Raw genomic sequence first — 24003 nt, 5'->3', positions numbered from 1 at the left:
GCCCCTGCCAGGAGCTCTCCTTGCTGGCAACACTGGCAGAGCAGGTTTCCAAATGCTCCACCCGATAGCTTCCCTTTTGAATGTGAAGCTGGTCACGTGGGCTAGGGACAGAAGTTACACATAAACTGATTTAAGTGATCAGAAACTGGTTTAAACGTGTAACAGAACAAAAGTTCAGTGCACATAAGCCAGTTTCAAAATTGTCAAAACTAGTTTAAGATAAACCTGGTTGAAAGTAGTATCAGATTTAACAGACTGAGGTCAAACCGGTTTATGGAACTTTTGTCCACAAGACCCCTTCCTGGTTTAAGTTAAATGAGAGTCCCCCAGCATCCCAGCATGCTTTTCAACCCTGGGCTGGGCTGTGCTGCTTGCTTCAGAGAGCAGGGCTGGCCCCACCCCTCTGTTCTCTAGCTACAGCAGGGGCGGGAGCGAGGCCAGCTTGGCACTGCCCCCTAAGGCGAAGGGGTAGGGAGGGGATTTATTCCTCTCTCCTTGTCCTCTCCCCGCAGAGGACCCCAGCTGGGGTCTGCCTCACTGGGACAGAGCAGTCCCTGTCAGGGTCCCCCCTCCCCTTTCCTCTCCAGCAGCAGGGGTGGGAGTGTGGCCAGCTGCTGGCCGACATGGACTCCTAAGGTGAAGCAGGCAGGAAGGGGGTTTATTCTCCCCTCCCTCCCCTCTTTCCATGGGGCCCCAGATGGGGTTTGCCTGGCTGGGGTGCAGCAGCCCCTGTCAGGGCCCTTCCCCACTTCAGAGGCAATGGTGTGGCCCTTGGAGGCAAAGGGAGGGGGTTTAGTCCTCCCTCCCTGGGGGACCCCAGCTAGGGTTTGTCTGGCTATGGCAGCACAACCCCTTTCAGGGTCCCTCCACAATTGCTGCTCCAGCAGGGGCTGCTCTGCTCCAGTGAGGCAGACCATGGCTGGGGTCAGGGCAGGGGGAAGTGGGGAGAATAAACCCCTCCTGCCTCCAAAGCCTGGCAAGCCTGCTTGCCTGCTCCCCCTCCAGGCACACCACAGCTTGGGTCCCTGTAGGCCAGGGTGGGGGGTTAAATCCCTCCCCATTCATACTCAGGCCTGCCAGGGCCTGGCCATGCCCCCTCCTTCGCTCTGTTTTCCTACCGCCTGGCCACTGCGGAAGGGAAGGGAGGGCTTGCTCTAGTACCCCTGGCTTCTGCCCTGAGCCACTGCAAGAATGTGGCTGCATTTCTAGAATCAAAAGTGAATGTCTATTCACTTGCTTGCCAGTTCACTCTACACAGGTTAGATTAACTTGCAAAGATCAAATCAATTCAGGCTCGGGCTTTTGGAATGTCTGTACTTAGCCATGGTGTGATAGTTTTTACTGAACTGCCCACTGCTTGATGGAAGCAGCATCTGCCAGAGGCCTATTATTGTTTACAATACTTACTGCCTTTGCACTTAGTGTAAATTTACCAATATCAACAGTGAAAAGAAACACTGTTGATAACTAAATGCATTTGAAGCCAATAAACGTAAAATAAAAAAAGGCTGCAATAAGTAAAAATATGGAAAGAAAATATTGAAAAACAAAGTCATTTACTATAACTGTGAAGTCCATAGATCACATTTTTCCTTTCCCAAACTTAGGCAGATTATTGCTAAGATATTTGAAACTATCTTGATATAGATAAAAAATCTGCTATTTCACATAGGGTTTTTATTTCCCTTCAAAGAACATTTTAGCAAGGAAACTACTCATCTGCTTGTTCTTTTGTTATCACTGCTGTTGTCCCTGTCTATTGGATAGACTATTCCTTGAATGTAATAACTTCCATTTGTCACTTCTCAGAAGAAAATTCACATGCTTACCTCTTTCTACAGCTGCCAGATTCCTCTGTATTTTTGTCACTTTCAATAATGCCATCTGAATACTTATCACTGATTGAATCCAGAACAGAAAGAAGTTCACTCTGTGAACTTAAAGGCAGCAGTAACTTCAGCAGTCTGTGCAATATCCCTACTGGTACCATTGTCAGTTTGGTTAGATAACCTGCCAATTGGAGCTCCTAGAAGAATTGGTGATAAGAGGGAAGAAACTTTAGCGCTAAAATAAAAAAAATACCAATAGCTTTTAACTGAATACCTGAAAGACTGTAACAGTTGGAATAAAAAGAGTAGGAATATTTTTTATATTAAAAGCTTAGAGAACCATTATGTCCTGTGTGTTCACTCCTAGCATTGAGTAGTGTGTGCACTAGTGCTTTTAACTGAATATTGGATCCTGGAATTTTAGGATTGTAAGCAGTACATGAAAGCACAGCGCAGTCATATGAATAGCTACACAATTATTTTTTCATTTAGAAGCTAGCTTGTATTTGCAGGAAACAAGTAAAGCAAATGTGCTCTAGAACTGAAGATTTCACAGTGAATAAAATTAAGTATCTACCCCTGATTCCTGCAAAGGAAACCAACAAAAAAAGAAAAAAAGGAATGGATCATAAAAGACATGTATATTCCTTGCTCTGCAGATACCATGAAACAATGGCTAAGAGAAATGTGAATGAATGCTGTTTTTAAACAGATGCAATTCAGAAATCTAATTAAGACAACTTAAAATCAACATTCACAAGTAATTTACTGTTCATCAGTTCAGTGGAAAATCCAGCTGTTGGGCTATTTAGTATACAGACGAATATTTGGATGGGCAGCAATAGCAGCATGTAGTTGCTGCCAATGTTTACTGGTGGTGAGAACAAAGGATACCTCCATCTCATTCAGATACCGTGTCATCTCCATTCCTGCCCATAGGGCAAGAGAAAAGTAGATTTATCTCCACCCCAATACCAAAGACTCAAAGGCTTCCTGGGTATCTAAACAAAACCCGCTGCCTACTTTTTCCCAGGAGCCAAAACACAGCTGTCAAAACTCACATGCCACCTGGCAATCTCTGAACTGTATAGCAATACAAAAATCTGTAACACATCAACATCAATGATGCTATACTGATTGTACTGTATGAGAGAAAGCAGTGAGCTAGAGGAGGCAATGCCAAAGGTCCTATATCTTTGCTGAAAACATTTTAAGTATAATGTGCCACAAACAACACAGGCTTTTCAGCTCCTCTGTCTGCTCCCAGAAGATACTGCAGTGGTTACATTGGAATAGTTCTATTCAGTTCCAGCTGCTCTAAACAGTAGCGTATACACTGAAGTGAGACTCCCATGGGTCCTCTGGAAGACTTAGTCAAGTCCGCACTGTTTACCAGCCTGTGGACGCGTTTACACATTCCTATGGTGATGTTGTTACTGAGCTGTGATTTAGTACTTCCTTCTGGCACGGTGAAGTAACCGCCTGTACTGCACCCTGCACACGGTGCACAGGTAGTTTTTGCTGCTACTTCACCATAGCAGTGTGCTAAAATAGTGACTGTGTGCTGCTACAGTCATGTAGCTGCTGATCATGTGCAGACTCACATGATTGCTACATCATGTAGGGCTACGTGTACATGCACCCTGTGTCTACCAGATGTGGGGGATTAGTATCAAGCGCAAGTCACAAGCACAACCAGATGTTCTGAAACAAGAAAACAGAGAGTGGAAAAACATCATTTTCTCTGTCTACAATGGATTCCAAATGTCAAAGCAGCTGTTAAAAGTGTGCATGCAGAATTTATATAGCTGTATGGAACAGACTTGCAGAAGAGATCAGGGAAATCCAGACTCCAAATGCCTAGGTAACACTGCAAAACTTTCCTCTTTGAGAAAGCTACTCTACCATGAAAACAAACTGTACATTCACCACCATCTACCATCTCACTTACTGAAAATACTCCAATCCCCAAAATCAACAAGCAAACAAAATAAAACAAAAACATCAATGAACCAAACGAAACTATAGCCACATCCCAAGCAGAGATTTTACACTGAAGACAGAGAGAAGCCACTGACTTCACAAAGTCCATGGGGGACTTCACTACTGCTATAGACTTGACATTGGAGATGCTCAGAAACTATAATAGGAAGCAGCAAGTGTGAAACCTTATAATAGATAGGAGCTATAGGGATATTTGTATGAAGTTTTTGGACACTGACTGTCACAGAATCTTATGAGAGGCAATTAAAAAAGAAATCAAGTTCTTGACAGCGTATAAGGCACCTTTCCCTCTTTCTGAAAGTCTGGATACCTCAGGTAAGACATTTAATTTAATAATTTATACAAGGATGACAAAAATATCCTGACATTTTCTAAAACTGTTCTCTTAAGCATGTAGCTTTTCTTACTCTCTGTTTCTTAGATTCCACACAGAATGTCAGTTGGATAATGAAGAAACATCCAAAGCCATTCTAATTCAGAGCTGCTTATAGCACTGTAATTTCTGCAAAATATGAATTCTGTCAAATGCAAGAGAAGTAACATAAACCACCCACTGACCCAGTACAAATGAGTAGATTAATGTAGGTGAAGTGATTATGACTGTCTACAATTTGGCTATGAGCAGCACCCTTCACATAAACACCCAGCACCCCTGTTTCAGTTTAAAGCAAAAATGATGTGTGTGTGATGGGGAAATGGTGCGAGTAGCTAGTATTGCCAGGTCAGGGAGCATACAGGATGAGATTGGAGGACTATACCCATTTGCAGTTAGGTGCTCAGACACCATGATGGAGACTACGTTACAGGTATGGACAGGAGTTCATTTGTAGTGCTACAAAAGGTGTCAGTACTTTGCAGCACTACAGAAATTTAGCACTATGCATCATATAGTTGTTCAAGACCTCTGGCTGGAGAGACACAAAGCAGCTGCAAAGGTGAGTGACTCCAGCCAGGGGCAATAGGGGTCTTCTTTGTTCCCCCCATCCCACAAAACACAGGCTTCCTCTCAGCTGTGGCTACATCAAGTTGGCATCAGCCCCTCTGGTGGCAACTGCTGATTGGTCCCCCCGCCCAATCAGTGGTCACTACTCTTGGCAGCCCCATCAATTGCTGTTATGGAGTGGCATGGTGTAGCCGGGTGGGCTATAAGGGAGCAGTCACTCTCTCGCCTTTGGAAAGGGGCCAGACTGTGGAATACTACAGGTCCTATGTGTAACTAGTGCTGATGGGAAGCTGCTCTTTGAAAGTGTTAATATTCTGTAGCACATTTACCATCTTTGTGGTGCTGAATGCTTGCTTTTGTAGGACTCCAAAGGTATATTTAGCACTACAAATATAACACCTGTCCATGGCTAGATTTCACCGTAGGTCATAGTGGCACATATTCCAGAGTGTGATGATTTGAAAGAGGTTAAATTGGAGAAGCCAATTTATGCTCCATATTTCATGCTCTCACTGGTAGGATCTTTTCTTCTGATTTTCTGATTCTACTGTATATCCTGACATTTATCTGTATGCAGCTGTAACCTGCAATAACCCTTGATAATCTTTGCCCCCTAGGAGGGATAGATAACGTACAGAGATTTATGAGTCTACTCCTGCCTTTCAGACAGCGACCTGAAATGAGATTTATACTTTGTAATTCATTACAATTAGGTGACTGGACCCAGGAGGGTAATTTTAAAAAATGAGGTAGGTGACTAATTTCTCTTTATAGACAACAAAAGATTAGAGGTGATTCACAGATTTTGTGAATCACCTCTAAAGGCTAATCCACAAAAACCCACATGCTTAGCAGGAAACATCTAGTCCTAGACAATAAGAAGTGCTGAGATCCCAGTACTTTCTGCAGCTTATCCACCTGACTCAGGGATGTCCCTCTGCAGACTCAGGCAGAGCTTAGCTGGATCACAACACATTTGGTGGTAATTAGACACCTAGCTACTCAGCCTAGGGCACTTCTTCACAGTTCAGAAGTCATGGTTTAGATTCCTTAGGAACTCTCTGAACCAAAATATGGTCACTGAATAAGAAATATAAAACCTGCCAACACATTTTCACCACCTCCACAATAACCACACCCCACAACAGAACCATCAACATTACTGAATCTTATACCTGCACCTCCAGAAATGCCATATAACTCATCCAGTGCACTAAATGCCTGGATGGAAAATATGTATGAGATACCAAACATCAACTACATACCAGAACAAACACACACTGAAAATCTATCAAAGACAAAAATACCCAGTTACCTGTAGGGGCACATTTCTCACAAGACAACCAATCTCTCAGTTTTAGTCCTCAAAGGGAATTTACAAAATACCTTTCGCAGCCCAGCCTACAAACTTCACTTCATCAACCTACTGGAGACAAAAAATCATGGACTAAATATAGACACTGGCTTTATGGCACACTATAAGCTGCCTAACATCTGATTCCCCAGACTACCTCTCTACTATTTACCAGCTGCATCTTATCATTACCAGGTCTACCCCCTACCCACCTGTTTCTTAACCACTGACTGCCTCAATTTGCGTTTTCACTGACTGGTATTCTTGCATACAGGCCTCTGGCTTCTATTCTATTCTATCTCATCTAGGAAGAGCTCAGAACATCTGCAGACACTTCCTCAGCCTGAAGGGTGTTTGTACCTGAAAGCTTAGAAAGAAGATTTTTTTCCAACTATTTCAGTTGGTCTAATAAAAGATACCGGATTTACCCAAAGAACTTTGGATGCCTAATAGGTTCTTCAGTTGTGGGAGTACAAGACTTCTAGGTTGCTTCTAGGGACTTAGGCTCATAAATTCTGCCTCAGACCCATTTTAGGTACCTGAAATGCTGTACTGCATCTCACACTGTCTCATCAGGCAGACCTAGTTCATGCTGTTAGCCATTCAGGAGCTATGCACTGCTAAAAGGTTGGGGTAGGGTACTTACTCCTTAAGGCCTGGTGTTGCCCTTCCAAACTGGGAAGAATTCATTTAGGGGCTCTACTCCACCGAGTAAAACAAATTCCTCTGTCTGATAACATGTGGGAACACCAGTTATTTCTTGTGTTGCTGTATCTGAGTTTGTGTTTTTTGAATTTAGCCAAAGCAAAAACATTCATATACGAACAGTAATTTAAATCAGCATCAGCAGAACTACTGCAAGGAAGTCAAAATGACTGAGACTGAGTAATACCTATTCAAATAACTAATGCAAAAATCAATTAACTCTATCTGAGTTGTGATTTCATATTTGCTTTGCCCTTTTCACATGAAACTCCACCCAGATCATCTGGGGCTTGTGCAAACAATGACTAGGGTACCTGGGGCTACAACGGTATGCTCATTTAAAATCACATTCTTGAGTAAGGGGCTTAAGATCCTGAACCCATGATAACTCACTGGCCTAAATGGGAGCTGTAACTAAATAAAGATAGTAGGGCTAAAACATTGAACCTGAACAACTTAAAATTAGGTATGTGAACAATTATTGAGCACCTGTAGCTAACTTCAGTGGGTACTACACTGACTTGTGGCAATGAACTTAGTTCCAAATTCAATTTAAAACCAGCAACTTGTATAAATAGCATAGAAATAATAAAGGCTAGCTAGCACTTGTCACACTAATTTCTGCTCTGTCAATTGTACACGATAGATTTTATATAATTTCCCATTTTATTTGTTTTCCCAATCTATCTGTTTTCTAGGAAGAACACTCAGAATTCAACATGAACAGAGATTACAAACACGCTACTCTGTGCACCTTGTTAATCAACTCTTCAGACCTTTCCTCTCAGAAATATGAGCAGTAGGCAAGTTTTAGGTTGGAAACTATTGTTATACCTGCTGTGGACAAGAGTTTTCTTCTGTATATCAGCAGGCAGGTATTTGTATTATGAAAATTAGATGCACAGAATGTACCCAAAACAGAGGATCTCCTTGCTTATATATACATAAATCAATAAAAAAATTATTTTCTATCCACATGCTGATTTTATATGGAGCACACAAAAAGACTATTTTCTCACACACCACATGCCTTCTCCCTAAATACAACACACACTTTGTCTCTGGGAAGACAGAACGGAGAAAAAAAAGATTATTCCAGACTTATGGCTGTATAAAGCAGGGACAGAGCCTAATATTCAGCTCACTCACCCTGTCTTGCTTAAGGAAAAGCTGAAACCCTAGCTGCTGCTGAAGACTGTTTTCCACAGTTGGATCTAAAATTCTGAAAACAGCTAAGAGTCTCCAGAGCTGTGAAAATGAAGAAGAGAGACAAGGAGCAGACAACAGACAAAAGAATTGCCAGAAGAAAGGTTAGCTTCATTTGTGAAACAACAAGACAATAAAAAGGAGAGACAATCATTAATATGTCTGGAGTGAAGAACAACAAACCATTAAGTCAACAGACTCCCTTAGCTGCCTGACTAAAAATGTCACTGCTGCTGCCTGGTGGATCATGAATCAAAGCAAGGTGCTTCTATTCTGAGCAGAAATTCAGCTTCCCCACTTAAGACGTGCATCCCAATTCTAGGGGGTTGATTTTTGGGGAATGGGTACATGTGCATGCAGGTAAATATGTTGTTCAGGGTGTCTGTCACATAAATAAAACTTAAACCACAAGTCCTTCATCTTGTACAGTGCATCTACTGTATAAGTAGATGTATAGTAGTTATAGGTTCTCAATAATAGTTCAGGTTTTCAATGCAGCAATACTCTGAATTTTCTCTGGTGTCAAATGTTTTTGTGTCCTCAGGCTAACTATGCTGGCTGTTATTCAGGATCGCTTTGTTCACTTTTTAGTGTGCCAAGCCAAAGGAGTAGATTCCATGACAACTATGAAATGCATTGCTTACATCTATCAGTCTCCTGAAACATGTATTTCTCAAGTTGGAAGAATCTGTTCTATATGTGTGTGTAGCTTTTTAGAAACTTGACAAAACAATACTGGAAGAGCATACATTTTAGGTGGCAACCATGTGTCTGCCTTCTAATGATCTGATCAAGCTTGACAGATTTCAAGATTTTCAACTGCCAGTACAGCAACGCAAAAAATAGTTATTTGGATTGTAAGGGTTGAGCTAAGTGCTACCTGATACCATATATTTGTATATTACCTGGCAGAATTAGGCCCTATTCTGGGTTGGTCCTTAGGGGCTACCATAACAAACACAAGTACTTATAAATGATATCCAAAAACTTCCTATGGCAGCTGGTTGAAAAGGAGCCAGATTGAATTTTTTCTTCGATTCAGTCAGAAGATGAGTAACCCCTATGCCAGGGGTGTCAAACATGCTACGAATTCAGCCTGTGGAGCCATATCATCCAGCTCCTGGTGCTGGCAGTTCATGGCCTTCCCCTCACATGCTGGATCCAACATCCCTGGCATCCCCTCCAGCTGGTCTGGTACACGAGCTAGACAATCCAGCTGGTTTGGAGTGGATGCCAAGTGCAGCATGGGTCCTGAGGGGGACGCTGTATGCAGCACAGTCCTGGACTGCCTAGACGCATGTGGGGAGGGTGGTAGGAACCTCTGGGTCCCTCTCATGCCAGAGCTGGTCCTTGCTTTGCCCAGTTCGGGACTGAGCTATATGTAATACCCACTTCAGCCAGTCTGGGATTTGTGCTGAACATGGAGTCCTCTCTGGACCAGCTGGACCGGGCGCCATGTGAAACTCATGTCCTGATCTACCCAGAGTAGGTGCCATGAGAAGCGGAGTCCTGAAGCAGCTGGATCAAGCACCACTGACTCTGGATCTGGTGGAGTGGGTGGTCTTGCATTGACTGGTCTTGCAGCAGTTGGGCTAGATGAGTTTAAGAGCCCTGCCCTCAGCTAGAGAACACTCAAGCCCTCTGTTCTAAATGGAGTGTCTCTGTCTGCTTGTGGCCTTCCTTTCTAGTCTGCAGAATCCTAAACAGAAAGTAAAAACCTTACAACTGAGTCACGTGTAAAACTTTCAGCCTTAATGCAATGGCATGAAACATTGAGAAAAACATTCCTAGCTCTCATCATCAGCGGTGTGGGTTTCCTCTTGTAGACTCAGATTATGTATTATGTCCAAGAACCAACCCTAAAGTAGCACAACATTTGAATAGACAGAAACTCTGAAAGGTAGTGATGTTGTAACTGTCTTAGAAATTGAATTTATCCAAATTGTAATCCTTCCAGACAACAGCAGCAAAGGAACAAACTCCCGCAATAACTGTGAACATTTCGAGGTAAGGACATTTTCTGAAGGTGGGTTGTAGAATTGAGAAGCTGGATTATTTTAGAGCCATAGAGTCATAGAGTCAGTGGACTGGAAGGAGCATGTAAAATCATCAAGTCCAGTCCCCTGCCATAGACAGGAGCTTAAAGAACTCAAACTAGCTTAACAAGGTGCTTATCTAGCCTTCTTTTGAACAACTCCAAGGATGGCGATTCCACCACCTTGTGCATAAGCTTGCTGTGTTACACCATGTATACCCAGGAAATGTGGCAGTCCCCAAGTAGACCAAGACCCTAATGGGATATTTATCCTCTGGTTTTACAGTTCCCACTCTGTAAGTGGCAGTCTGGTTTTTAACAAGCCATGTCATTGCTAAGTAAACATCATAATGGTACATTTGAGGCTCCAGACCATTCTCCTAATTAGTCCACATGATTATCAAACAACCTCTGATTTAAATGTCTTGAAATTACCCAGACACAGATACTGGGAGTGGTAATAGTAAAGGAGTGCATCTTTAAAGTCAGAATATTGTTCATAATTTGCAGATACACCAGATATTACAAGATTAATATGTGAGAGCTAGAAAAAAAAGCATGAAAAGAGTTCACATGCCATAAATTACTTAAACCTTGGAGATCAGTGAAGCCCAAAGTATCATATGTTTCAGAAAGGTCCATAAGTCTTTGCAGTTTCCATAACTCATCTGATGGTTTATTTCCTCTCAATCAATAGAAGTTAACTTTACCTTCTATCTCTCTTGTACCTTTTTTCAAATTTAAGGTATAGCACTGTATGCAAAAGTTCACACAACACATTTAACTTTAGAAGCTAATCTAGTCATAAAGGCAATGTTGAACTGAACAAAAGATTTAGTCTCTTCTGTCCTGGAAGAGCACCTTACACTCTTTAATTACCATACAGACTGACATCAGGAATCTCTAAATGTTATTATCTCATTTAAATGAATATGTCGTTATCATTGCCCATTGAACTGCTACTTGTTAAAATAATTTTGTTAAATGGGATACTGCTCCATGAATATATGTTACTGAAAAAATAAAGATGGAACCATCTCAGCATTATAAGTGGAGTTTATAGCCATGATGATAACAGTGTATGGAGTGATTTTTTTTGCTTGTTTGTCTGATATCTTTTTTGGATCAACTGTATATTTGGGAGAGATATTGGACAAGTTGTCAGGTGCAAAGTTCCACCACAAAGTGATCTGAAGAATGGCACTTTATGCTGGGAAGCTCGTCCAACAGCTCTCTCAAATATACAGTTGGTCTAATTGAAGCTACCACAAAAATTCCTTGCCTTTCATCAGTCTTATGTAAACTATTAAAGCTATAAATGAGCCAGTATAGGATTTGCAGTTTTACGGGCATAACTGGCTTGAGAGTTACCTTCCCATGAATATTTCTGTTGTAAGAAGTTTACAAAAGTGTACAGTAGAAATTGTCATGACTGGCTGCAAAACTATTCTTTTCACCTACGCAAAAAAGTTCCTGGGTAAACAACTGTGAGCTCTGTGTGCAGTAGGCTGTGGAAACAAATACCACTGGAATGAATTTAAGGATTAAATAGGATTCAGTCATTAGTGATTGCTTTCCAAATGTCAGACAGCCAAAGCCAACAAGGTGGTGAGATGGTTTGATAAAATGGTTTTAGAAAAGAAAAACAAACAAGAAAATCAAAAGACAGCTAAAGAAGCAGATCTGTCCTCAGGACATGCTTACCCCATGCAAAAGACTTTGGTATGGTATCATTACAACCAGTAATTAGATGCGTTTGAAATCCTACTCTATCCAATTCAAATCAAGGAACTAAACCAATGATACCCCACATCCCAGTATAGTGTCCCAATCACCCAGGCTAGTAGGTACTCTAGAGCAAGTTTCTCTTAATCCTTACTACTGAAGCTGTTTCACTCTCTATAAAAAAATATTCATTGGGAAGACAGAGAAAGGTACTGACTCTATGCAGTCCTGCAGTTGGATAAAACACCTCGTGGGAATGTCTATACATATGCTTTACTGCACAGTGGCCTATTTCAAAAGCAGCAAAAGGCCCAGCTGGCAGGGCCCCTCTGCCAATCGAAGCAGGAATGGGCAAGAGGCAAAATGAAAAACATTAAAGGAGCTGCTGCAGGGGGTACTTCCTGCATGATTTATGGAGATCCCTAGGCACAATATGATAAGGGTATCTGTCTTTTTTGTGAGAAGGACTGTCTTGGCTTATGCACCTCATCTCAGGGGCGGGTACATGGGGGAGAATCCTAACTACTTTTGAGGACTGGTGCTTAGGCACCACCCCTTACCCCAACTTCTCCCAGTGGCTACTTTAGCCTGTGTCTCATATAGTTCTCTGCCTTCTGGAGGTCTGTCTATCAGTAGAGGCAAATAAACTGTGCTAGCTGAAGAGGTAGCCTTTTTTAAAATGAGAATGAATAGAAAGAAAAAAGTCATATATACATGTTCTGTATCTCTATCCACCTCTGTTGTTTAGGTTTGAAATGTTAATGTGAATATATTCCCATATCAATTTAGACATAAATGAAAGCATTGCTCTAACATAAGACCCTCTGGATATAAGACTGCAAGTAAATAAGGAATTAGAATAATTTTTATTTTCTAAGCTGAAGAAAATGTAAATTATATACACACAAGATAAATACCAGAAAGTATATACTAGTGAGCATAGTATTTACTACTCTCTCTCAATGAGTACTGCAAACTTTCCAAGAGCAGGCAACTGCATTCTCAAACATGCTGCCTCCTTTTAAAGTGCCAATTAGCCTGTCCACAAAGCCACACAAATGTAGCAACGCTACTTCTGGTTCAGAAGACAGCCCACATGGACAGGCTGGGTACATTGGAGGGTACCACTGGCTGCTGTAGTAAACTGGTGATGTACTCAAGGTTACTCAAGCTACTAAGCCTGAAGTAAATGAGGTAGTGAACATCATGAGTACCTTAGCAGGACTGGGCTCAAAATGTATTTGGAAGGATTAGAGAAGGAAAAGAATGACATGCTTAAGACAACCTTGTTTTCATGTTACCCTCAATTTCCAGATAAAGCAGCAATTTAACAAGTAGTCTTTTATTTCATTACACCCTTACCTGGTTGTAAAGTGCCAAGAATGTGTCCATTTCTATATTCTCCAAAAGATCTTCAAGCACCACGTTATTCCATTGCTCTTCCCTTAAGCTGAAGTGAAAGAGAAAATGAACATTCTCCTCATTTAGTGTTATAAGGAAGCAATTCATGTCCAAATTCATCCATTCAGAAACATAACATTTTCCTGGCAGATCTTGTTAAAGTTTTATGGCACGCCTACTTAAACAAGCTAAGAACAGGTTTCCTTTCCCCATGTTCACCAAAACGCTGTCTATTTTGTCACACTGGAAACTGCTAAAAATGCAAAGCAGAATCTGGCCCTAATCTTTTACCTAAAACACAAATCCAAAATCTCTTAAAAACATTCAGACAGCTGATTTCCTCTTCTCCCTTTGTCTCCTCAAAGATCAACACATCTACCACCATACTTTTACAAAGTTGTGGGGCTTCTGAGGTTAAGCACTGCTGGGGAGAAACAGCTCCCAGCAAATTCTCTCTCAAGTCTAATTATTTTCTCTTTCTGGACTGAACCACAAGGCCCATTTACCATGTTTCTGGGTCATCCGGGGTTGGTTGTGAGGCTTCCTTATCCTGGCTTGTATTCTGGAAGCCAGCTGAACTGCTCCCCTTACTGTTCCTTTAGAGGTCCCTAATGGAAACTTTCTGGAGGACTAATGACCCAACTCTCTTCCTAGAGATCTCTCAGCCATTCTTCTGCAACATTTGTCTAGGTCCCACTGTTGGCTGATGCTTTACCAATATAATTAGAGGGCTCATAGCCTAAAGTACAAGGGTGCAAATGTGAAACATTTGATCTTGAAAGCAGAGGTCTGGACTCCTTTTGCCATGTCTAAAACCATTCCTTATGAATCAATCCAAGTGAAACCAACTTAATAATTCAGAGCTCTCTCACAGTACTACATGAAACTCAGAGCACTAAATGACCATGGACCTATGTAATTCAAAGAGGTATTTTTATTATTTAATTTTGCAAAGCCTCATCTATACCTGCTTTGTAATATTTGTTGTCAAGACAGCAATTTCCATACCAAAAAACCTTCAAAAGCATACATTTTCCCATTTTTGTTTTAGAGATATCTTTGCTCTAAAAGGAAAAATCCATTTTCACAGGGACACCTGGAAATGGGTCTGCTTGGCTAGAACAATTTGTATATCCAAGCAAAACTGATCACAGAGAATTCAATTTGCATCAAAATGTGCACAAGGGGGGAAGGTAGAAGTGAAATTCAAGCAGTTTGCATTTCATTGCAAATATTTCCCCAGAGACTGACAGTGTGGTTTTCACAGCACTCTCTATCCTGTCTGATAAACTTATGAGAACACCAGAATCAGTCTCGGTTTCTTGGTCTCCTGCTTGAACTGTGGAATATTAGTATTAACCCACTGGCCCATCCCAGAAATGCTGAATGCAATGCAAGGTGTTACAATTCACAGCTAATCAGTTTATTATTTAATGCTGATATTGCAATGGTGTCCAGCAGCCTCAAGCACAATTTACACCCCAGCATAAATGGGAGATGCACAAAGTTAGGTGTAGCGTACACTGGCCAGCAGAGCTCAGGTTTAGGTGGCAGATGATTACTACATCCACCCACAAAGAACCAGGACCTGCCCACTGGTTTTTGGAGACTTGAGCGAGATAAGGCAATAAGGCAACTAAGTATGCTTATGGGCCTAATAGGTGGATGAGAACCGGGCCTAAATTCTTTCTGAAAGGACAGAGTGTTTCCCTGCTGCCAGGAAAGTAACACTATCTCCCCTGAAGAATACAAGCTCACTGATACCCTGTGGTGGTAAGCAGATGAGTGAAGATATTTCTCAGTTTCTGGAGACTTGAGCAGTCCTGCTGAAAACCCTCCTGCAGAACAGTCTGGACATTAGTTTTTCCCCAAATTCATACTGACTAGAGGCTGCCTGGCATTTTTAACACCCTGCTGGGACACATGTGATCTCCTATGTGAGGAGAATATACCCACAGGGGCACACCTACACACGGAAGGGAAGATATAGGAAATCCTTACGCTTTGGGGCAAGGGAGGTCACTGGAGCAATGGGAAAATGCCACATCTGCAAGCTCAACATGAGCAGAATGCAAGCCAAGGGGTATGACTTAGGCAGAGGTCCATACCTGGCTAAACTCAAGGACCAGTGACCAACTTTCCATTGGGTGCTCCAGCACAACAGGTGGTTAGGTCTGCCCTGCTATGCATCCCCTTCCCCCTCAGATTGGGGCACACAAAGCACACCTCTGACAAAAGCCCACTGAACCCTCATCTGGATGCTATAGAGAGGAGGACAGAGTAAATCTACCCTGCCAGAAGCAGAGAGATGAGCAACCTGTGACAGAGAACCCTTCTGAAAACCACTGCTTTTTGACAGCCAGGATTGCAGGTCACACAATAGATGAAAAGCAGAAAGGGCAGTGAAAGTACTAACAGTAAGTGCTGCTGCATGACCAGCTGTTATGAACCATCTTGATCATTCCCTATATGACCTTCATGTTCCCTGCACAGTAATCTTCCCCCTCATATCTTCAGACATCACCTCCAGAAAGTGCTCCAGCAGATACTCCCACAGCAGTTTCTGCTAGTTCCAGGAAATGGGGAACTTCTTCTTTCCTCGTAAGAAATGTTGCTATGCCCTCATTTAGCAGCTCAGCAGGGACCACTGCTTGTAGCAGCAATGCAACACAGTACCAAAGTACCCTCCTGCCTGCTGCAGCATTTTCTTTCTCCAATACTTAGTCATCCTCAGTGTTCACATAAATCATTACCACAGCATTAGCAGAGGATCTGTTTAGCCCAGTCTACAGATCTGCTTGGGCCCCCTCTCCCCAGGCTATCTCCCCTTAGCCCACCTTCTCTGGAAAACAGAGAAACCCATTGGTCACCAGTTGGAAAAACTGGCCATCACAGCAGTCCAGAGGCTTGCAGGTAGAATCGACTCATAGGAGTGGTACTCAAAAGTTTACAGCAGGAAAATCAGGGGAGTTCAACTGCTTTGGTCCTTCACTGTAAATCTGACATACTCTCTGCTAGATTAGAGCCAATGGTCACTAACTCCTTGGCTAGCAGTGCCTTATTTGCTGTTCAGTTCACAATAATGCAGAGGAAAATGGGTATGAAGGACATGTTCACAGAGATGAGAATGAAAGCAGATGGGAAAAGGAAGAGTGGAAGGAAAATATGCATCCGGCCCCCAGGCCACATTTTGCCCACCCCTGCTTTATGCTCTGCCACTGCAAGAAGGATGCCTGATACCACAGAGAAATGTATGTATAATGACAGGTTGGGGCTGGCAGCTGCTGTACGCTGATGGACTTTCTGCCAGCAAAACTTCAAAGGCTTTATACGAAGAGACAGTCCCTGTCCTTCAAAGCTTACAAAACTTTAAGATGGCTCTTTCTTCAGGGTATGCCACAACCAATGAAGACCACAGTGACAAAGCTAGTTTTGGAAAAGGCAGTAATTTGTAATACCAGAAAAACTTACCTTTGCTGATGTAGGTTTACTAAATGGTTACATTTATTCATGGCTTGACTTAGCAAAGTAGACAGTTGTCTGCCTGCATTAATTTCTACAACTTCACTTGAAAGTCCAAATCCATCTGGATTCCATCTCTGCCTATTTATTAGGTTCTGCTGATGTTGAGCTGACTCCTTATGTAGCATTTCATATTCCAGCTTTCTGTCAAGCTCTTCAATCTCCTAGAATATGAAAACATATAATGATAAAAACGAGTAATTCATCTTGGAAGAAGAAATTTCATTTGGGGTTAAGAAAAAAGATAGCATCATGGAATTGCAATATTACTTTATTCCATTCTCATTCTTCCAAATCACTTGCAGTCACTATAGTTTCCAAATCACTGTGATGGCTATGGTAAAACATGACTAGTAAGCAATGAGTGTCAGAACAACACCCTAGAGTATATCTTTGTTCTGCTAAAAGCCAATGGCATCTGAAAACTTCCAGTGATGACATCCAGAAGATACAATATCAGCACAAAAGACTGAAAAGAGAGACTGATATCTTTATAAGCAGCATAAAGCTGCTGAAACACACTGTTGAAAATGCATGCACATACATTTTAGTTATACTGAATCAATTACCTATACTAAATAGGTTGGAAAATGCTGAATGCTATTTATGATAACACAGGATCTATAAAATAATGTCAGTATGATGAAATAAGAATACTTTTTGAATGCCTTTAGGAGGCTCAGTAGTGGCATTTTAAAAATCAGGGTTTTTAGTGAAGAGTTGGTGCGAAAGCTTGTTTGGGCTTCACTTCTGGGTTCTGCATCAGACTTCCTTGGTATTCTAGACAAGTCATTTATTTTCTCTATGCCATAGGTCCCCACCTGTAATTTGGAGAAAATAATACCCTCTTACCTACTTTTTCACCATCCCCTTTATTTAGACTTAAGGACATTAAGCAGGGAGCTTCTAAATAAGTGCGTGTCCAGTACCTGGCATCAGGCTAAATTTAAGTCTTTGTGTGCTAAGATAGCAGTGAAAATTAATACTAATGAACTATTCATAGGGAGGTAAAACAAACTCATATGCACTGAAGCATGAGTTTCTTCTACTCTTTGGCTGAACAAGCTCTGATGCAATTAGTGTGAGAAGTTACTATGGCCTCCAGTTTTGGTGTTTTCTATTTAATAGGTATGTCAACTAAATTTGCCAACTGGTGAGATGAATACGCAGAAATAAAACAGAGCAACAGGCAAGCTTTGATTAGCAGGACAAAGTCTATACACATCAATCAAAGCAGGTAGTATAAGCAGAAAGAGTAGCAAACAAAAATGTCACCAGCCTGGTCCTCACACCAGATAAGGAATTCAGCACTACATATTCTTCTTTTTCTCTGGCTCTTCAGCTATCCTTTTTATACCACTCTCCCTTCCTCACCCAAACAGCTGAACAAGGAAGCTGGCAATAATCTGTTTCTGAATTGGAAACTGGTCCTGCCTTGGCACCTGTTACACAGACTTCAGAAAAGGCAGTAAACCTCATGAAGTGAGTTTAATGCTTTGTTTCTGAGCTAATCTTATCAGTGTGAAAATAAAGTTATGTATGAGTAATTAAAACTTTTCCAGATGTGTTGTCCACACACATATTCTTACCTATGGGCCACTCTGAAGCAGTGCCCACATACAGGAAGGTGGGGCTTGGAGTCCCTCTAGCTCCAGGTGAACAGAAATTGGAGGACTGGTCTGCCAAGCACTGCATCTGCCCAAGAGACTTCTACAGGGGCATACTGCTTTGTAAATAGAGCTCTAGGGAACTGTCCTGCAGCAAATGGTTATAGCAGTGTTATGCAGAAATGCTATGGACATAGCCTGAGTATGATGAATGATGGAATGTATCCATATTTCTGATGTGTCCACCACAGCAGCCTTGCATCATAATTTTATGCAGCCCAAGATCTGTTTAGATAATCTCTAGGCTGGTGTCACTGTACTTTTGGATGTGTCAGCTACAAACAACTAATGACATAATCATATCTGCAAGAGACGAATAAGGTTTGAGTTAATCTTCGGGCTCTGAATAAAAGCCTGTGACTACTTTGGGCAAGAATACAGAATGTGTTTGTGTAGTTACTTTATTTAGGTAGAAGGTAGTGTTGGGGGGGGGGGGCCTGCCATGAGTTCTTGGATCCCACCTTGTAAATGTAATTACTACCAAGAAAGCCATTTCCATGGAGTGGTATAGAGGACAGCATGCTATTATAGATTCAAACGGTTCCTAACCCCTCATCTGGGGAGAACTGAAAATGTTCCCATATAGATGCCCCTGATGTTGATGGATTTCCTGAGCATGGGAGAAGGATGCCACTGCATGCTGGCTCCTGGTGCCAGAGGGAATGGTACTACTCTGAGTCTTTTGACCCTATGTGTGAGATAGAGTCCAGAAAGCTATCCAGAAGAAGCAGCTGAGTCTGACTCTTTCTGTTCTTTTATATCCTTAGTTTGAACAGAAAGAACTGATGACAGAACTGGTCTTCCCCAGGCAAAACAGGCACCTTGTGTCGCAATCTGAATTATGCCTTCAAAAGAGGAACAAGGCCCAAACCCTGGATATGGAACTGATAAAGCTTAGAAAAGGAAGAACCAGGTAAGAGGGAAAAACAGATGCAACTGAGTAGTTGTGACAAAATGCCACCAGAGCTTTACAACGGCACTGATGAATGAGGGCAGGCACCAGAGGGCAACACTTGAGAGCTGTACCCTGCCCTGGATCAAAGAAAAGATAAGAAAATAACTCTCAGCATTCTTCCCACTGTTTTCTGAAAGGAAGCTGTCAGAAAGCAAGAGCTTTGCATTTTTTTCTATGGCTTGAATGCTGTCAGGAACTCTAAAGAAGTCCTTCTCTGGCTGAGAAGAACATGGCAGAGCAGTAAATATGCCCTGGTGTAGGTACCTGGGGCAGGTATAGCTAGAGCATACTCTCCTCTTACTGCTACAGCAAAAACATCTCCAGATGAAGCACTAGGTGGGAGACACCTTCAAGTGTGAATGCATATGTGGATAATTGTGGACTCAAAGGAGACAATATTTGTTACAGATCTGTTTAATACAAGGATACTTTAAACCAACTTGGAACAGTTTGTTCAGTGTGTTTACTCTAACATACTATATTTAAGAAGAAGACTGTTGAGATGATAGCATTAAAATTTAACAAGGAGTTTTCATGATGATAGCTGTCTAATGATGCCCTCTAGCAAAAAGGTTTCACTTTTAAAAACCCATATTATATTTATTCTACTTCATGTTCTCCTGAGCTCTATTTGGATAGTCACAAATGGGAAACAAACATTTTCTTAGAGAAAGAGAGCACAGAACGACGAAAAATAAAGTGACAAAAAGAAATTATGAAAAAGTAAGTTGTCACTTCCAAAAATCTGCTGCAGAAAATATGATAAAGGGAAGCCAGAAGGCTCTAAGGAAGTTGTCTCTGTTTGTTTAGTTTTATTTTAAATGACTGCAAAGACACAATGCGGGACAGCAAGACTGACTATGCACTTTGGGTGCCCCATAATTATGGTTTATCACATAGCTGTAGAATTCATCATGTCAGGCACCATCACATATGTAACTAATCTTGCATTATTATCAAAACACTACAGCATTCTTCATGCACTACCTTTCCCATCTTTACCTGTGTGATCGAGATTACTATCTGTAACAAATATCACTTTTAGACAAAAAAGTCATAATCTGGACTGTGGAGCACAGTACTGCCCAAATTTTTTGCTCTGTGGGCTAGATGACTGATGCCCAATCCATCTGTGGGCTGGATTCAGCTGGTGGGCCTGATCTGGCATACGGGGCGAGCGTGGCAGGACCTGGTCTGCCCAAGCAGATGGGCAAATCCATCCAGCTGCACGAGGGGGAAAGGGTGTGGCCTGACCCATACGTGCAGGGAAGGGTAGGATTCCCCCTACCCCACCCAGCTTTCTGCTATTCAGGAGATCCAGGCTCTGCTCCAGGTGGGTAGGGTGTCCCTGGCTTCATGTATGTATGGGAGAAAATGGGGGAAGAATTTCTCTTCTCCCACAGTTTGTTCCATGGGGAGACCCCAGGGGTCCTTAGTAGAGCCATCTAATTCTTTCAGCAGTGCTACTGAGCAGTGAGCACTCCCCCAACTGGGCAGCAGCAGCAGTGCAAACTGTTAACTCCTTTTTATCCTTCTCTAACAGCCTGCTCTATGCATGTGTAGCTATGCACATAGCATGACGTCTTCATTGCACAAGAAAAGTTATGCTGTGATTGGAATAACATCTAAAGTCGCTCTCCCTCACAAAAAGCTTTTATATATGCACATACGCACACCCTGCTTAAACTAGAAAAGACAGCAGAAATACGAGACAAAATTTTCAGCAAGTATAACTCAAGATAATGCCATAGAAGTCAAAAGGGTGTCAGCCGTTGCTGAGCTGGCTTCTTGGCAATTTCCCTTCTCATAATACTGTTACTTACAGGACTGTGTGCCTCTAAAATCTGGGTACACTCCGACTTCGATAGTATTTTAGATGCACTTAGATGTTCCAGAAGCAAAACTTGTACACTTATGATGGCAGTATATCTCTCTAATGTTTTGGATTTTTTATCAGTCTTCTGGAACTGTAAAGCAGCAATGTACTCTCCAAGTTTATTCTCCAGGGCATGCAACTGATGCTCCTTTTCAAACAGCAACTCATTCTGGACCTAGAAAATCATAAAATGCCAAATGTAATAACATTAACAAAAATTTTATAAGAATATATATATATAAAGCAGAATGGCTAATATAATATCAGAATGGATAATAAAATCAATAATTATTTTAAAAATTATTTGATTTTTTATTTAAATAATTTTTTTAAATAAACTTTTTAAAATGCAAGCTTTGGCATTTTAATCCTGGTTTAAACAATGCCCACGTTGATCAGAAACTTGCCATCACTCCCTGTGGAGAAGAGGTTAATCACGAGAAGTTCCCAAAATACCTCGTTGTAACTTTTGATCGGAGCCTCACCTTCCATGCTCATCAATGGATTGTTGCTAAAAAAATGAAAGCACAAGTTAACCTTGTGCATAAACTGGACGGAATGACATGGGGAGCAAATGCAATCATGCTTCGAGGGGGCACTTTAGCACTTGGTTTCTGCAGCAGACTACTGCTCCCCAGTCTGGAACAAAAGGGTGCACACAAAGATTGTTGATACACAGTTAAATGCTGCTATGAGGATTATATCAGGAATACTAAAATGTACGCCATTACCATGGCTTCCAGTCCTAGCAAATGTTGCTCCCCCACAGCATGGCCACGATGCCTCATGCATGAGGGAATACCATAAAGTCACTGGTAACCTAAACCTCCCAATCAACAAGGATATCACCATGCCACCACTGGATAGGCTCAAATCTAGAAAACCCTTCTGGAAATACACCAAGAAGCTCTATGATGATCACAAGAGCACCAAAGAACAATGGAGGGAAGCCTGGGCAAATAGCAACCTGCCACAGAAATACATCATCAGCGACCCTACAACCCCTCAGCCACGATTTGACCTACTGAGAAAGATTTGGTCCTCCCTAAATTGCATCCAGATCATTTCTTAGAAAATGTGGTCATCTACTCCATAAATGGAGAATCAAAGAGAGTCCAGGTTTGCAACTGTGGTGTGATTTTTCAGATGGCGTAACACATTGTGAGCAATTGCCCAATTAGATCATTTAATGGTGATCTAAAAATCAATCCAAGCAGCTACCCCTGAAGCAGCTGAATGATTATCACATTTAAAAATATATCTATGAATGTTGTATTTCTAAAATGTCATACGAAAGAAGAAGAAATTTAATGTGATGGTATAACAGCATATATTGAGGCCTGAAATTACTATAATTGAGAAAAAAGAATTACATTTAAATAAAAATAAATATTCAAAAAGCACTTGTTTGCTAATGGGGCATGGTGGCAGAACCTCAAGAGGTATGAATTCCAGCTCTGATACAGATTTACGGATGTCAAAGGTACATGCTAGCAACATCACTTTCTTGTCTGCCTTTGGCTATAGGAACAGATATGACTTGTCTACACCAGAAAGGCAGTTAGCTATGTTAGTCTGACGTTGTAACTCGAGCAACATCACATATGCCACCCTCTGCTTACAGTGGCCCTCTGCAGTCTACACTGGACAGATGGGGTGATCCTCATGTGTAAGAGTGAACAAACAATCTGACATCAGTTCAAGAAAGACACACAGGCCTGGAGCAGAACACTTCAATCTCCTTGGGCATTCCACGACTTACTCAGGGTAGCTGTTCTTATACTGGAAGGCTTTAAAAACGCACTTGAACAGGAAATTGTGGAACAAGAAATTATCCACAGACTGGATTGTGTTAAAGATGGTATAAACAGGGACTGTGGATTCTTATCCCATTATCTAGATTAGGTTTTGTGACCCTTTTGTCCCATGGGTTTATTACTTGCTTGCCTCTTCCAGCACTACTTCTCCTTTCCACTCTTCCTTCCCTCCCTCACTCCACGTCTTTTGTATTCAAATCACTCTCTCTACTTGATATGCTGCTCTGTGTATGTCCTTTAACAGTATCTGATAAAGTAATCTTCGGGTCTCAAAAGCTTATGCTATATATCACTGATTTCATAGACATTAGGGCTGGAAGGGACCTCAGAAGATCATCGAGTCCAGCCCCCCGCCTGAAGGGCAGGAAGTCAGCTGAGGTCATAGGATCCCAGCAAGATAACCATCCAATTTGCTCTTCAAGGTGTTCAATGTAGGTGCTTGGACCACCTCCGATGGCAGGCTGTTCCAGACCTTGGGGGCTCGGACAGTAAAGAAATTCTTCCTTACGTCCAGCCTGAAACGATCTTGCAGTAGTTTACAACCGTTCGACCTCATCATCCCTTGGAGCGCTCTGATGAACAAACGTTCCCCAGAAACTGGTGGTCACCCCTGATAAACTTATAGGTGGCCATCAGATCACCCCTGAGCCTGCGCTTTTCCAGCCTAAAGAGCCCCATGGCTCTCAGCCTGTCGTCATAAAGTGTTCTCCTGACCTTTGATCATGCGCGTGGCTCTTCGCTCGCTGGACTCTCTCAAGCTTCTTCACATCTTTTTTGAATTGTGGAGCCCAAAACTGGATGCAGTACTCCAGCTGTGGCCTCACCAAGCCCAAATACAATGGGAAAATGACGTTCTGGGATTTGCTTGAGAAGCATCTGTGGATGCAAGCCAGCGTTTTGCTTGCTTTACTAGCTGCAGCATAACATTTTAGGTTCATGTTCATCTTGTGGTCAATGATGACCC

At 41.9% G+C, this 24003-nt stretch overlaps 1 protein-coding gene across 2 annotated transcripts in view; it reads right to left on the bottom strand.

Annotated features, from left to right (window-relative positions):
- EVC2 (EvC ciliary complex subunit 2) overlaps window positions 1-24003 on the bottom strand; it is a 192506-nt gene that overhangs the window by 6888 nt on the left and 161615 nt on the right. For both annotated transcript variants that reach the window (XM_019526310.1, XM_019526311.1), the window contains exons 16-19: window positions 21170-21397; window positions 16674-16888; window positions 13164-13251; window positions 1830-2026 (exon numbers count right to left, since the gene is read on the bottom strand). In XM_019526310.1, the coding sequence (XP_019381855.1) occupies window positions 1830-2026; window positions 13164-13251; window positions 16674-16888; window positions 21170-21397 (728 nt within the window). The remainder of the gene's footprint in view (window positions 1-1829; window positions 2027-13163; window positions 13252-16673; window positions 16889-21169; window positions 21398-24003) is intronic.

This window comes from Gavialis gangeticus, unplaced genomic scaffold (assembly GCF_001723915.1).
Source record: "Gavialis gangeticus isolate Ggan-Ray unplaced genomic scaffold, GavGan_comp1, whole genome shotgun sequence".
Lineage (NCBI taxonomy): Eukaryota > Metazoa > Chordata > Crocodylia > Gavialidae > Gavialis > Gavialis gangeticus.
Note: the sequence above shows the minus strand (reverse complement) of the source record. Positions and strands in the feature narration are given on the sequence as shown.